The sequence below is a fragment of the Mycteria americana genome, chromosome Z (genome assembly GCF_035582795.1).
Source record: "Mycteria americana isolate JAX WOST 10 ecotype Jacksonville Zoo and Gardens chromosome Z, USCA_MyAme_1.0, whole genome shotgun sequence".
Lineage (NCBI taxonomy): Eukaryota > Metazoa > Chordata > Aves > Ciconiiformes > Ciconiidae > Mycteria > Mycteria americana.
This window is the reverse complement of record NC_134396.1, coordinates 63,748,727-63,765,889: the sequence shown is the minus strand read 5'-3', so window position 1 is coordinate 63,765,889 and position 17,163 is coordinate 63,748,727. Positions and strand designations below refer to the sequence as shown.

General features: G+C 39.5%; 1 protein-coding gene across 7 annotated transcripts in view; it reads right to left on the bottom strand.

Moving 5' to 3' along the window:
* The window catches only part of LOC142421744 (tudor domain-containing protein 7-like), a 49,969-nt gene that overhangs the window by 8,124 nt on the left and 24,682 nt on the right, over positions 1–17,163 (bottom strand). For all 7 annotated transcript variants that reach the window (XM_075526766.1, XM_075526769.1, XM_075526765.1 and 4 more), the window contains 3 exons: positions 6,618–7,198; positions 2,508–2,694; positions 780–891 (listed from right to left, as the gene is read on the bottom strand). In XM_075526766.1, coding sequence (XP_075382881.1) covers positions 780–891; positions 2,508–2,694; positions 6,618–7,198 — 880 coding nt within the window. The remainder of the gene's footprint in view (positions 1–779; positions 892–2,507; positions 2,695–6,617; positions 7,199–17,163) is intronic.

Genomic DNA, 17,163 nt, shown 5'->3' with positions numbered 1-17,163 from the left:
AGGGAAGTTGTACTGCTACCCTACTTGCATTCTGCTTAATTTCCACCTTTTTAACACAGAAAGCCATCGGGGGCAGGGGGGGGAGACATGCAGGAGGGGCACGGGGGGAGAGAAAAAGATCCTCTTCAGAAAGAGTCGAGGCAAATGTGTAGAGAAAAAAGGAATGCATCCAAGTATTAAACAAACAAACAAACAAAAAGCTCATTCATGACAATTTTATGTATTTAAAATAAAATATTTTTTAAAAGTTAGAAATGCCTACCAGTTTTAGGAAGGTAAATAATTTCCAGCAGAGTCTAGGAAGTCTGCAACTATGCAAGTACTGAAAGGGGAAGGATCACTTTAAAAGAAATAAATAGGATCATATTTAGGAATATTGCCTGACCTGGCCACAACAGATGTGCCTCATTTGTGGAAAAAGTTGTGCTAGTACATTGCTTCACACAACAGCAAACATTTCCTTATATTTCTTTAGGCTCACATATATTAAAGGGACAAAGACATCCAAGCTAAGTGCAGAAACAACTAAGCTTCATTACAGAGATACTGGATATCAAGGTCTCCTAATATCAAGGTTTCTTTATAAAACTCTCCTTCACATCCTTCCTTCCTTCCTTTTCCTTCTTTTCATGCCTACCTGTGTCTGCTTAGACTAGCTGTCTTGGACAAAATCTAACATAGAGTTATTATAAACAAGGATCAAAAATCCCAGACTGAGATGCTTCAATCCATAAATCATGCAACAGCAAGCTGTATAGTCAACACTGTCTTTCTCTTACCTGCCAGTTTACATTTTGCAGCTTGAAATGGCAGTGAAGTGAACTGTTTCTGTAGTTTGTACACACTGCTGCGTTCAACAAACTCACTGAAGCCATGATCAACATAGCATACCTGATAATGGAAAAGGGAATAAAAGCGTAAGATCATTAATATAATTGTAAATATGTTTTCCTGCGTCTAGGGAAAATGTATTCAATTACCACATTCTCTGTGCAGCCACAGACAAATCACTTTTCACTAATTTAGTACTATATAACACCATTAATCTCGTGTTATTTCACTGCTTGAATGCTCAGAGTTTTCAGGGAAAGCCTTCTTCTCAAGATCTCTGTAAAATCATCCTCTCCAACTGTTCCACAGACTCTCAACTCTTAATAGGAACAGTGCTGGAAGGACTCAGCACATATTACCTCAAACCACATGAAGAAAGGTAATAAAGTGGCAATTTTTATTTGTAAAGTTTTGAAAGTGTTGAAAAGTCAAATACCACTCAAGTGCCATTCTATGTTTTGCCTTTTGTTTTTACAGCATTAAGAGAATCATTTTGACTTATGCTTATAGTAACTTTGATAAAAATGCCACAGTCAATGCAGGAAACCAGCAGGGAAACTGCTGATTGGCAGCAAATAATTGGAGCTAAAGTGAGAGAAAGAAGGCTTTGACAGGGCTTTTTACAACTTTTTTCTAAACTCTATCATGCAAAATGTCTGCATACCAAACACTGAAAAGGGAGTCGGAACACTGTGTCAAAGGATAATCAGCAAATGCTGCAATGAAGCAGTAACCTTCTTTTGGCTGACAGCTTTAGCTAGAGAGAAATCAGAGGCAAGCTTGCTACCAATGTCCTTGCCACTTCTCTAAACCCAACAATCTTTCACAAAACCGAGTTCTGACACTCCCCTCCAAGTTCCAGCTGAAGGGTATCACACTAACTTTCAGAAAACCTCAATTCTAATACATGTGCTATTTAAATATTTATGAAACGGATTAACTTTAGAAGTATGTTAAGCAGACCTGAGTAAAAAGTCACCTAAATGGGGGAAGAAACAAAAAATAAAAAGGTATCATTAATGTTTGACTAGGCAAGAAATAATTGAGAAGTCTGAAACTTCTTTTACAGTTCTATCATATGTTCTAGTTTCACTGCAGATTGCAAGAAGAGTCTGCTTGGCCCAGGAAAAGTTTAACAGAGGAGTTAAATAATCTCAAAAGGGTTTAACTAAAATGCACACTACATATAACTCCCAGAATACCAGATCTGCCTGGAAGGGAACACAAGTATATCCTTCTCATTGTCTTGCTATTTAGTGCATGTAATAGATACTTCAGTACCAGACTTCAAACAAGATCTATCAGCAAGTGAATTTTGTTCTTCCCTTTCCCTTCCTCTGTCCCACTCCAAATAGTGCTACTGCACCTATTCCTCCTAAGACTATCAAAGGTACATTTTCAGTACAAAAGTTCTATAGGTCCCAGCCCCATATAAAACCCAAACCAAAACCCCAAAACTCAAACTATTTATGGAAAAAAGAACCTGAAAGACCATTTAATTTTGGCAATCACATAACTTGAAAAAAGTATAAACTTCTCATATAACTGAAAATAGAAGTACTTCAGGGCAAGAAAGGAGAGAATGCTAATGAAGCATATTTAGGAATTGACTGTGTATCTAAAAAACAAGATTGTTTCAAGTCTTTCTCCAAGTGCCAAAAGAAGTAATTGCTTGCCTTTATTCTGTTGTCTTCTAGAGAAATTATCCGAGCACGCAACCAGGCGTCTTCTTCAGCGTGTACTGCAACAAGTTGCCCAATGCTCAGAGACTGAGCTAGTGATACTGTACAATTCTGACTATAGTATGCTTTCATGTCATCTTCCATTTGTTCCTGGGCAGAAGAATAATCTTTGCCCACATACCTACAGTATTTAAAAAAAAAAAACCAGACCACAAGAGTTAGGATGCAACTTCAAAAAGCTGAATAAAAACATAAGAACATTTATATGCATATATGAATATGAGTAAATTATGGATATACACATTTTCTAAGCACATCAGTATCCAAACTCTTTTCCCATTAACAGGGCTATAGAAAAGTAACTGACATAAAATTTAGTACTTTTGTTGACAGCTAAATGTGGTCCAGCAGTGTATAATCTAACATGCTCAACTAGATTTTTAGTAAGAACTCTTCCTTGATTATTACAATCATGGAGAGCAACTTGACCACAAGAGCAGAGTAGTATCTGGGACCAAGTATAAAAGAGAACTAATACGTCATCTCTGAAGTTACTCTGTCATTAACAAACATCAGGTTAATCAGGTTTTCAGTAAGGTTGATCAAAAACAAGGCATGTAAAATAACTTTACAAATCAGCTGTCAAACCATGCGCTGTTTACTCTCAGCCTTCAAGAACAATCCTGATACTAGGCTGCTGACCTAATGGTTCATACTGAAGCAGTTTGTGTTGCATAGATCTTCTTTAATAAAGTATATAAACTTACTGAAAACTCCAAATGGGAAGTTCTGAATGCTTCAGAAACAAGTCAGATTAGAGCAGACAAAAGGAAAGCTTATTCCCAAATTTGTACGAGTAGCTACTGTTTTAACTTGTTTCATAGAGTGATTAATACTGCTTATTTCTGCCACACAGTTTATATTATCATCCTATAAAAATCTAGGTTTATTCTGAAGGTCTGGTATATGCCCAGGATTAGTGCAGATACTGTACTATGACATACTATGCTAACTTTGTTATAAAGATTAAGTTAAATCTGATCACATTCCAGGGAACCCTCATGTTCCTAAAGACAGCCTGCTACCTCACCCTCCAATTATATATTACTTTTCAGAATGATAGCCCTTTTGTTTCTATGTAAGCACTCATCTACTTCATAATGGACATGGAGTGGGGCGAAAGGCACACATGTGCTACTTAAAAGTTTACTTCTTAACATTTGTTTCATAAAGATACTTAACAGACCTAGGAGTATCCTAAGAGAAAGAATCTTTCAGAATTTCCTGCCTCAGTCACTATTTTCTGGTAGTAGGCAACATCATACTGAAGAAGGTTTTGGCTGCTCAAAGCCAACTGAAAAATTATTTTTCAGGTTCTTTAGAAAAGAATCTTGGAAAGCAACCTAAAAAAGGCGTGCTAGAGACTAATCTATGTGCAGGTGGCCAGACACTGCAAGTGTGCATTCAGCAACATTCTTAGTCTCAACTGGAACCAATTCACATGTCAAGTAAAGCTTGCTGCGTCATTGTGAAATGAACAGAGGAGTATGCTTCCATAGTGAAACAAGCTATAAAATTTTGTCTATTCAGAAAGATAAAAGAGGAGGAAAAAAAGTATCCGAGCTGTAGCACAGAAACTCAAGGCAGTTGAGAATAAAAGGTGATAGTTAATTATTTCTTGTGAGAATTCAAATGCAGCAGCTAGCGTACCATCTCTGCCTTCAGTAACGCTGTTGTAGATATATAGTGAATATCTAGGAGTGTTTCTATCACCTTGCTTTCATTCTGACTACATCAGAATTCTTACAGAATTGTATCACGTCTCAAAATTGAAATAGCACCAAACCTTCCAGCTTTGTCTTAAACACTTAGCCACATACCAAGAAAGTAAAGGGATATTGCTCCATCCCCAAGACAGAAAGAGGAATCTTGATTTTATTGATCCTGCAAAAATCAACATCAACCAATAGCCGCTGCAGTTCTTGTGTAGATCAGGAGTACTAGCGACTGCTAGTACGTGCATGGGAAAGGTGAGTCCATGCATTGTTTCCTTCCTATTCCTTTCAGGACTAGTTTCATCTTGAAGATAAATGACCTTGCCCATGAAGTACACAGATAACCCTAAGTAGTCATTTCTGTATCTAGGGCCGAGAAACCACTAATCACCACCACGTACCTTCACAGAGCTGACAAATTCAGAAACTTTAATATTGTCCAAGAACCATGGTCCAAAATTTGGGAACTGCTTCTTTAGGGAAATTTTAATGTAATCGCCCTCAGCTCATCAATGTCATTCAGTAGTTTAATCCATGGGACTTGAAGTATTCCCCCAAATAATTAGTGGAAACACACTTAAAATAACAGATTAGAAAGCTAAGATTTGTTACTCCACACACACAGCAAGTTATCAATGCTGCCAGATTAAAAGGTGTACAGTGAGAAGGAGAAAGTTTTGCAGAGTTAAGTCCCACCCACATAGCAAGCTGGAAGTAAGAGACAGATAATTTGTTCCTGCTTTTCCCAATACAAAACATGCAATATGCATCATGTCTAACTGTTTCAGTATCTCTATGTACAGATTATTACATGTCTTAAATTGGCTGTCTTTCCTGGCACTATTCATCTGCATCATCTTTCATGTCTTAGACTAAATTCAAACAGAGCTCTCACAGGAACAACCTAAACCATAAAGCCTCTCTTTTCTTTGATGTAATTCTTCCTCCTGTGGTTTCTTTTTTTAAGCTTAGGCTCACTTACAAATTCCAGCTGTGTCTTCTTTGCTGAAATGATTGACTCCTCCAACTGGAGATAGTACAAATGTTAATAATGGATGAAGAATCTTGCCTTAAATTATGCTTTGTGGTAAGACCAGTATACAAAATATATGGTATAAGCAATGTACAAAAAAAGCTTATCTGAGAAAAAGCACAATATAGGAATGGTGCTAGCCGCTAAAACAAAGATGGCAACATTCTCAAACGAGAATTTCTCTCATAACCCCCAACTATGGGGATTTTCACTACGGATTATCAACCATTAAGATTACATGACTTCAGGGAACTAAAACGGTGGACTGACACATAAAGAAAGTTCAAGGTTGAGTAGTCTAATATATTACCGATAGCTAGAGAGAAAAAGGATATCTCAATTTCAGCCTTAAGGCTAGTGGGTTGAATATTGCCAACCAGCAATGAGGAACAGGGTATTAGTTTCATGGTGAAAGGACCTGTAAGTAAACTGCACACATACTTATTTCGATCCTAATCAGGACCTCTGACAATGAGTGAAACTATCTAATGAAAGCTGAAACTGCAGAAACTAGTGGGGAAAAAAAAGAGAGCTGTCAATATAGTGTATTACCACACAGTTTGTCAATTCATCCTTTGAAGTGACTTTTTAAGATTAGGCTTGATTTGAAATAATTTTCAAAGTGAAATATCCTCTATAAAAAGTGTTTGGGTTTTTTTGTTTGCTTGTTTGGTTTTTTTAAGTTTTAAAAAACTGCGAGGATTTGTGTGTTTTATCCCAACACTGAAGTATAGAAAGCTTACCATGGTATTTCCTGAAACAGTACAGTAACATATACATAAGATAGCCACTACAATCCACTTCTTACACTGTCCTCTAAGGCTGGGCTGATTAGCAACCAAACCAAGAAGCACTAGTAGTTTATTGTTGGATAGAAGGTCATCTGTCCCCAAAAGTGAAAACTGCAGTGTAATCTGAACACACTAAAGTCACACATCATTAGTAGTAAATCAGTTATAGAAGTAAAATATATTTTAATAAGTATTGCAGCAGTATCTGAATAGTACTATGAGTTATAGTAGGGTTATTTTAAAAAGTCTTCCAACGGCAAGTCAAATCTGCTTTGATTCTCAGACAAGCTAATGATAGAACTGATAAGCTCAGAACAGAAAAAGTTTCAGAAAATTTGCAGTTAAGCACACAAACAAAAGGATTCTTAAGTTTCATTATCAAAATAAGTAAATAACAAAGTCCTGCAACCTCCTGTTGTCTGTTCTCTTATGGCAGACCTGCACAATATGAATATGTGGATTTATAAATAAAGCAAAAAAGATAGATTCTGAAGTACAAACTTGCCTAATTAGGACCTCATTAGTGTTTTTCAGTTCTAACACCATGACGGACACAGATCCTTCCGATGGAATGGTTAGAGGAGGAACAGTTATGTTCTCTGGATACTGGCCCTTGGATTCTTCATACTGTTGTTCAGCTGTGGCCCTCACACCATCGTGCCTCTGCACTTTCTCACTGACATTCAAATTTTCATCAATGTGCCTTTGGGGTTTAGCATAGAGGATGGCCTTTCTGGGGACTTCAGATACATAGTCCACTATACATACATCTGAGAGCAACTCTAGATTATTCAGAATGTCTTCTGGAAATTTTACTTGGTAAGTGTCTTGGTACAATTTGGGAAGTGCATTAGCCCAAAGACCACTGGAATACTTCAGCAAGATGTTAACAACTTTCTGCTTGAAGTCACTACTAAGTGATGCAGGCATGGTCTCCATATTTGGTTTTAACGAAGGTTCTACTTTTGAAGAAGGAACATTCTGAGATGCCTTTTCTTGCTCTGTATCACTTTTTGCTGTCGGTGGTATTTTCTTAGCAGGATAAAGAAGCCCATCCACCTGATCACCCCTGTGTACTTTCTCCACCTTGGAAAACAAAAAGTAGAGTCAATAATCAGTTGCATCTCTAAGTCTAAATCATTTTTCCAATTACATTTTTATAACACGCATTTTATACAGACTTTGAAGTGGACATCCACAGGGAACTAAGCGTGAGGCAGTTACTACAGGGCAGTATTCTTGTAATGCTTCCTCCTCCATTTTGAAGGATACCAAACACATATGACTACACCACTACAGGGCAAATATCTAATCTATGCAATACAACTCGGGCTTGCTTCCAAAGAAGTATAGTCTCTCTTTTCTCCTAGAAGGACCAGAAGACGATGACACACTCCACAAACTTAGGTCTTTTGCACTCTAACCCCCTTGATCTTCCACACAGGTAACCATATCACAAACAAAAGTTTCTGTCTCAGTTTACTTAGGGAAACGGGATTTGATTGTATACTTCAGAAACAAGAGGACACCTGTCAGGCAGTGTTGTAAAGGCTATCTGCTGTCATGCTCAGGGAATTATTTTTTCTTTAAAAAAGTTCTGAGATGAAGGAAGACATTTCTGGATCTTATAATAAATTTCATAATAAATTTGATTAGGCCATTTTAAACCATGCCCACAGCCTCCCGCCAGACCCAGATGTTTTGCCAGTCCACCCTTTGCTAAATTCAATAATAAGCATCTCACATGGTCTTAAGTCACACCCTTGAAAGCACATTTTGACAACTGTAGAAACAAACGCACAGTAAAATTCCACTTCCTGAAGCTATGCAGTTTCAACCTAGATCAACCTAACTGTAGCTTAGCAGGAATATCTATGTAGAATTGAGATAATAAAAGCTCTCGGTGTTTTCACTTTGGTCCCAAAGCAAGAACAACTGCAATAAAGGAAGTTATTAAGGTTTATGTAGCTCCACCTTGATGTTCCTTCCCTGGAGGAAACAACTCTCATCCATTTCCTAGGCCCACATCACACCAAAGTCCTTTTCAGAGGCAGATCAATGAACAAAACATTGAGTAGTTGAATTACTTGCTACTACTCAGGGGTAGTATTTACCTTTATGATATTGATGTCCATACCCATCAGAACTTCATAAACCTTGCTAAAGTTATTCTTTGCTGTTCTGTCTTAACAACATACAATGGAAGCATAATGAAGACTACTTTAAGTATTATCTTACATAACAAGAATAATACGTGTCACTCATTATCAAGATAACATTAACAAGACAAGAACATTTAGTTACAATACATTGAAAAAACTGAAAAAAATGGCCATTACTGTGTCAAGAACCATGTATTTTCTCTTATGTGCACCTCTTCACACTCAGCCCAAATTGCCACATGATGATCTGAGTTGAGAGAGTCAGCAAAACCACCTAAGGGTTACTACACAAGTGCATTTCCATATACTTGCTGTGCATTACATTTTTTAGACTGGTGCAAAAGCAAGCTATCAAACTGTTCTTGGGAATAGGTCTTGGTCAACTTCCATGAACGATAGCACACATGCTATCTAAAATTGACACAATGGAAACAGTTTTCATAGATATAAAAAAATATTAACCATATAAGAGAATTCTCATGCATTCATGGTGGCATGCATTCAAGGTCTGAATCCTTCTTTATCAGTGAAAACCAAAGTAGTAATATTTTCTGCAAGAATAAGACATGAGAAGGCAAACAAACCTATCTAACAACCATCAGCTCCCTGAATTCATGCAAATGAGTCCACAAGCTTTCAGACTTGAGTCTTTCCAAGTAGGCTCACTAAACCAAGGAGACATTCCCTCTTAATTGGGGGGAGGGGAGAGGTAGTGTCCTCTAGACATCCATTTACTAAAGAATACCTATCTACTATAGGATAAAATATAAACAAATATATAAAGGACTTCAATGTACCAGTGATACATTTACCAAGCTCTTAACCATCTCTGCTAGTCAGCTTGATATAAGATATGACAAAACATGTCTGGCCATGCAACCTAGAAGGACCAAAGATGTCTTCAATGATTCATGACAGGAAGAACCTGCGTTGTACCCTCTGGTATCAGGAATCTTACTGTGCCTCTTGAAGCACAGGTGAAGAAAGGAGCTTGGTTAAAAAAAAAACAAAAAAAAACTTATCAAAGCCTTGCAAGGCCTTTGATATACTGTCAAGAGACCAAAGTATATCAAGTGGCCCAGAGAAAAAATCAGGGCACACCACCTTGGCAGGTAATGACATGCTAGATACAGAGGAATTGATAAGGATGTCCCAAGTGTCCATGCACAAGATCGAGGAATTTGTTTAAATGACCAGCCAAGGAAACTCCAGAAAATACTTGGCAGTATCAGGACAACAATCTGGTTGAAAAGGCTGTGCTGGAATGTATGGCAGTTCATCCTGAAATAAGCAGGATGCAGAGGTCTACCTTTACGCACCCTTTCTCTTAGCTAGTTCTTTTTAACTAGTGCTGCAACAGATATTAATAAATTTTAGCTGACAGGACTGTTAAACCTTACACACTAAAGACTGGCAGCAGACTAAAAAGAGAGAAGATCCTTAGAGACCTTTAAGCCTCTTAAGTCCAATAATAGCTCTAAGGTTTTCTAGGCATTGAAGCTCTGTTTTGAAGGGACTGTAGATGCTGACTGAGCAAACCATTTAGATACAGAAAAATGCTATTTCAGTAAGTTGTTTCAGCTTACTTCAGTATAAATAAGCTCAGGTGGACATCAGTAGGCTACTATTTCTTGCATAGAAGTTAATGTTCACAATGCAACAGACTCCTCCAGACAGTGCTATAGCCAAGACACCTTCAAGGACAGACAAAACTACAGAAACTTTTAACTATAAGCAAACAGCTTCACTTGTGAGCAGTACTTCAAAACAGCCACCCTTTCTTTAGCACAAATATCTCAGCTTTGTTTCCAGTTGAGTTTATAGATTTGCCTGCAAGGTACTTCCCATTAGTATGGCTGGCAGGCCTGCCTTGAAAGCACAACACACCTGCTGTCACCTCTCCGTTACAGAGCACAAAGCAGAGTCAACAGCTGTCAGAATGTATTATCAGGACAACAGAGACTGAAGTCATTCTACACAGAAGAAAAAGAAAAACATGTTTGCCCTGGGCCTGAGTAACAGAGGGAGCTCTTAAAAATTAAAATCTGGAGCCCAAAATAATAAAGCTTCAAATAAAAAAAATACTACCAAGATAAATACTGACACTGCAACTGAGTAAGTCAAGTGGAATGCAAAAGAAGAGCAAATCCACTCCTTTTGACACACACATATAGAGGGGATGAAGGCAGACATGTTCCTGTATGTGTTGCTAGGACAAAAGCTTTGTATATGCGTGCTTGACAACGTGCAAGTAAACCACTACACTAATATATATAATCAAAAGAAAGGATCCACTTTGTGATGCCAGCATGACCAAGATAAGATCGAGTCTTGTTTAACTGTGTGTACAGTGATGATCAAAGAGCAGATACTAGAGCATCGATACCTTCCAGGAAGGAAGTGGAGAAAACACCTCCTTGAAATGAGAGTTTCTAGTCAAAGAAAGTATCCTTCACTTTCAAGGTTACATACACAACTAGCATACGCAGCTATTTTCTGCCATTCTTCTGCAAAGCAAGGAAAGGAAACGTGCAGTGGAAGTTGGCATTTAATGTCAGTGACAGAGTCTCATCATATGTGGCAAACAGGAAAAGTCTGGCTCCATGATTCTTGGTATCAAACAGGTCCTCAAAGACTGCTCTAAAACACGCTGATCAGAACTACCACTTGATTCAGTGAGAACAATTCACCAGTGTGATGCATTAATTCTTTCAGATCAAATTTAAATATGCAACACAAAAGCTAGCTACCATGGCACATGTACCATAGACTGCACACAGACACATTTTGCTGACAGGCACCTTAGACAAATGCTTCAGTGTGAAGGCATCTCTCATCTACCTGACTTTCCTCAATAGTACATGAAGTTCAACTCCCAGCAAGCTGGAGCTCAAAGCAGTGAGGAAGGTATTCCTGGCTTTGACCAACAGTACCTTGCATCCATACATTTGGCCGACAGTGTCTTTTCTCTGTCAGAGGTGGCCACTACAACTCCAGGTCCCACTGGTTTTGCCAATCATTCTACAGTACAGTTCTCCCCAGGCAATGGTGAGGTGCTGCTTCAACATTAACACACCACTCCTCCCTGCTCTTCCAAGTAGCTGCCTCTGAAAGCAACAGAGTTTAAGCTACCAAGCTATTGAATATGCATGCAAAGTAACCAATTCTGGGGAAAAAAACCAGACTTGTACAATGCTCTTGAAAGGCTGAAGATCCCCACTGCACAGGGTGGCATCAGACACAGTAAAGAGCTTTTCCTTACAAGGCTGTGGAAGCCCCTTAACATCATCTGGTTATAGCTTATCCTTGGGATCCACTCCAGATTTTACAGCTTCTAGTCCAATATGCAATCAATTGTTTTGCATGGGAAGCTACAATACCTAACTTCTTCCCCTAAATGACAAAAGGACACACTAAAAAGCTTGTCTTCAGCCAAACCTCATGTCAACTGGGAAGCTGGAACAGGACAGGGACAGGACTGGATATGTTGCCCAGAAAGGTTGTAGAGTGTCCATTGTTAAAACATGACCAGATACAGGCCTGGGCAAACTGCTTATGGTGACCCTGCTTGAGCAGGGGGGTTGCATTAGATAATCTCAAGAGGTCCCTTCCAACCTCAGTGATTCCATGATTGTGTGAAATGTTTATGCAATGTTAGAAGAACTGGCTTAGTTCTTCTGAATTTCAATTGAATTTCAGTTATTAGGATGTAAGAACTACCTTCAGAAATCGCAGGCCTCTTACAATACTAGGGAAGGCAAAATCATTTTGAAAGGTTTTTGATTTAATAGCCTTTTCAGTCACTAACCCTGACAGGTATGTCAGACTGGCAATGACAACAATAAATTTTTGTGGATTCTTCATGGCAAATACAGAAGGTACTTTCAGCCCTTCAACTGAGGTGAAAATTTTCAGATGCTACAATGACTCTGAAACCTTTCTATTTCTGGTAGTCACTACTTCTGTACTTAACTGAAATGTTAAAATACAAGTCATACTGGGCATATCTTTGTATTTTCTTCTGTTGTTAGACTAAAGGATCCTTATTGCCAAGATACCTCTTGTTCAGGTTCAGCTAGTACTCAGGGCTGGGGTGGTAAGCTCTGCAAAGTTCAGGAGTGTTTTTAGGTTGCCCCCTTCTGCCCTCCCACTTCACTTGCCCTTCCTCCTTGCCCTCCCACTTCACTACCTTGCATATCACAGTGAAGATAAATTATTCTCCACAGTTCCTAGTGCTTCTGAGACTCTGACTCCTGAAAATGCACAGTTACAAGTGAAACTCTGCGATGCAATAAGCCAGCTGAGCCAATCTAACAACTCTGTACTGTTGAGGGCTGTCCTTATTGCACACATCCTTCTGCCAGCACTGAGGATCAGCAGGCACCTTTGTCAGCAGTTCTTTTTGGCTGCACTAATTTTCACCTCATAATGCAGTAACGTCTTCCTAAGGGGTCAGAGAAATGCAAGATTTAACACACAAGGAGTTGCAAGGGTATGTGAAGCAGGAACAAGGAAAGATGCTGTCAAATGGAGTCTGACTTCATTTGGTGGCTCATCATGTTGTCTAACCACTCATCAGTAAGACTGAGCTTCAGGAACATTGAGTTACAGCCTGTTCTAGCACTGTGTTTGGACAGCAAAGTTATTCTGGATCTTGTGTCCTCAACTGGCTCATTTCCATATATACTATGACACCATCTTCTCAGTGAGGCTGATACCAACTGCATTTTGCCCTGTGCTGTACTATGTACAACACATCTAGTTAAATTTTAGGCAGAAGATGTCTTCTGTTCACAGAACTCCATTCTCAATGGCTAGTGGCTCTGTGTCTACTACTGAGATAACCACTAAAGCAAACTGTCAGACCAAACACTGACTTCTTCAACGAGCATGGCAAAAGAAAGCCAACTATCATAATGCTAGAGCTCATCTGCAGGAGACAGTTCATAGGGCTTGTGTAAAACTGTGGAAGCTTTCATTCATACCAGCCATGATAGCCTGCTCCATTGTCTCCTCCATGTGCAAAGTACATTCCAGCTCATAAGAACACACTATCTATTATGTATAGAGCTGAATTTTTTATTGTCTCAAGTCCATTTCCCTGTTTGGAGTGATGACTTTTGCTTCACATAGCTTAATTGTGGTATAGAAATTCCTTCCTGGAGACTAAAAACCTGACAGAACCAAAGTTGCTCAAGGAACACAACTAGTTACTTTGGCAATCCTCCTCTTCTCTGAGCGGACCTGTTTAATTTACTCTGAACACTACAGTAAAAACTCAGTTGCCAGATGTAGTAGTATGTAGTACTGGGTTTGTCAAGAGAGGGGATACCGCCCAGGAACAGAGATTCAGAAAACAACAGCCCTAATCCTGTTTCTGTCAGTCTGTTCACCAGCTGATCCTGCCACCTTCCTAAGTCTTTAGTTTCACTTTCTGCAAACAGTCACAACTTTTATAAAAAGATGAAGAATATTCTGAGAACTAGATATTGTTTAAAAAAAAATAAACAAAATATCCTACCTGTCAACTAGGCAACATGTGCAAGTCTCATTCTCATCTAAAAATATCTTCCACCTTCCTGTTTGTAATGACAAACTTCAACTTACAATGACTACTTAAAAAAAAAAAAAAACAACCACAAACACCCAAAACCCATCAAACAAAACCCATGCCAATTTTCCCCTTCTTTTCTCCAATTTTTTCCAATTACGTATCTTCAAGAAGACAGACAGCCTTTGGGACCTGCCCAGCACCATCCCAGACATCCAAGAGATGAAGTGAGTAACACTAAGCTTTCCTTTACTGTGTAAAACCTCCTCCTCAGAATAAATAGCTAGGCAAATGTTCTCCAGGCTAAGGAGCATTTTCACACAGTATCAGCCAATACAATACCAAAGTGCTTAAGCACACTAAAGAATATGCTGAGGTATTACATATTCTTTAGCCATATGCTTATTAAAAAGCAGTAAGACAACTGACTGAGGAATGGTAGATTACTGGAGATGAAACTGGCCTCTCATAACAACAGATCAATGGTTAAACTGACAGGCAGCCAGAGCCAGTAGGATGTTTTATGAAAAAGAACATCTCTGTTCTAAAGAACTGTTGAAAAGCAAGTGTATCTCTTCCAGCACAAATGGGAATTTCCAAATTCAGAATGGTAGTGTTATTTTTCTACCAGCTCCTTAAGAAACCAGATAGACAAAGGCAGCCATTACTACAAGAAAACTCTAGAAGCAAGTCTAGAAGCATGCATCCCTTCTTTCTGCCAACTAAAAGGTGGCTGCCTACTATTCGCTCTTTCTTCTCTTCTAACTGGAAGAATGAATTTGGGAAGACAAGTGGAGAAACACATGATAGAAGACAGCTTCACCTGACAAACACGATAGGGGACTGACACATTTTGTTATCTTCTCAGGTTGATGTACAAGCATGAAAAAAGGCCACTACTAGAAAGAAGCCAGCAGCAAGCCTGGCTGGAAAGGATCACCTGTGGAACAGTTACATACAGCCAGGCTGAATCAGCGTGTTAGAAGAGCTGTACTGGGTCAGAACAAAGATATTCCTAGCCTGACATCCTTTTTGACAACAGCACGTGCCTAGGAAAAAGCAATAGAGGATAGGACAAACGTAGTGATACCTCTTCCTCCCCTTTTGGATACTCCATGGTTCAGGCACTATCAGTGACAGTTTCTTTGGAATGAAGTAATTCATGACGACTGAGGCCAGGGATCATCCATTCATCAGTGAATGTATTCAGTTACTTTTGAATTCAAGATGATGATCATTCCCCATTTACCTTCTCCAGGTCTCTTATTATTTTATAGCCCATATCTCCATCTTTCCCCACCTAAATCATCTAACTTAATTGTTGCTCCTACAGAATCCATTACTTATCTTTAGCCGTCACCCTTCTGAATTTCACTCCGCTTGATCTCTCAGTGAGTTTTTGTTTGTGTATTTTCTGGGTGGAGATGGGAGGGGCACATCTGATTTTGACATATGCTTACACAGGTTTCCCCAGTAGTACAGTGTTTGCTATTTTGTCCTCTATTCATAAGAACAGAGACCAGACCGCCTCTTCAGGGAAGTCTGCTGCCTCCCTGGGGCCCAAATTAGAGATGTCACCAGCCAACTGAATAGCTTAGTACAGCTTTCAGACTATTTTCCATTCCTGCTCTTTCATGTGGATACTAATGATGTTGCAACAAAAAGTCAATCAAAAGAGATTTCAGGGCCCTGGGAAGAATGCTAAAACATTCAGGAGCACAGGTAGTATTTTCCTCAATCCTCCCAGTAACAGGAAGAGACTTTGGAAGAAAAAGACAAGCCCAACATATAAATACCTGGCTCTAAGACTGGTGCCTCCACCAAAACTTTGGGTTTTATAACCACTGAAGAACCTTTGAGGCACAAGGTATGCTGAGGCCTGATGGGATCCATCTATCCCAATGGGGGAAATGCATCTTTGGTTGTAAGCCGGTGGGACTGATTGAGGGGGCTTTAAACTAGAATCGATGGGGGAAGGGCATGCCAACAGGAGACCTGAAGGTAAGCCAAGGGTTGGCATGGCATCGCCTGAGGGTGGCAATGCTAGCAGGAACATTTACGCTGCTCCTGGGAGCATGGAGGGCTCAGGGGCACATCTGAAATGCTTGTACACCAATGCACACAGTATGAAAAACAAACAGTATGAACTGAAAGTATTGGTCAGCTCCCAGACCTATGATGTCATTGGTATTAGTGAGACTTGGTGGAATGAATCCCACGACTGGAGATGGGATGCTGGGATGGAGGGCTACAGGCTGTTCAGAAGGGATAGGCAGGGCAGGCGAGGTGGAGGAGTTGCACTGTATGTTAGGGAGAGGTTTGACTGTACAGCCCTTACAGTTAGCGATGACATGGTTGAGAGCCTCTGGGTGAGGATTAGGGGGATGGACAACAAAGGAGATGTAGTGGGTATCTACCACTTATCGCCCAGCCAGGATGATAGCACTGAGGAGTTATTCTGCAGGCAATTAGGAGAAATCTATGGATCGGTAGCCCTTATTCTTATGGGAGATTTCAACTTCCCAGAGAACAACTGGGAATACCATATTGCTGTGATGAGCAAGTCTCGGAAATTCTTGAAGTTTGTGGAAGGTAACTTCTTCCCACAGGTACTCAGTGAGCCAACTGAGAAAGATGCCCTCCTAGACTTGCTATTTGTGAATAGAGAAGGACTGTGTCAGGGGAGGTCTAAACTTGACATTAGGAAGCATTTACTTACTGAAAGGGTGGTCAAACACTGGAACAGGCTTCCTAGAGAGGTGGTTGATGCCCTGTGCCTGACAGCGTTCAAGAGGCATTTGGACAATGCTCTTAACAACATGCTTTAACTTTTGGTCAGCCCTGAAGTGGTCAGGCAGTTGGACTAGATGATTGTTGATAGGTCCCTTCCAACTGAAATATTCTTTTCTATTCTATTCTATTCATTTTCAAGTACTCCTTATCACTTGCATTTTTTCCTACTGAGCCAACATTTTCATGAAGTTATTATAAATGCAAAGATCTCTTTTCCCAAGCTTAACAGTCCACACACAAAAAACATTTTTAATGTAATGAGAGTCCTTCCTGTCCATTGTTGTAGTTAAGTCTTAGTTGCAATTTTATGGGCCAGCAACTTGGTATTAGGAAGCTCCATACTTCTTCAGAGAGCCTTGGTCTTTATAACACTGAACAACCCTGTGTTATTGTTTTTGCACTCTTTACCAACTCACTCAATTACAATCCTGACCAGCATGCATCCAAGTGTTCCCCCTGTGGAATCCCACCATGACTTCCTGCCTTTCTGAAGATCAACCATTTCAGCCTTGCTACATTTCCAATCTTTTAATCACTTATCCATC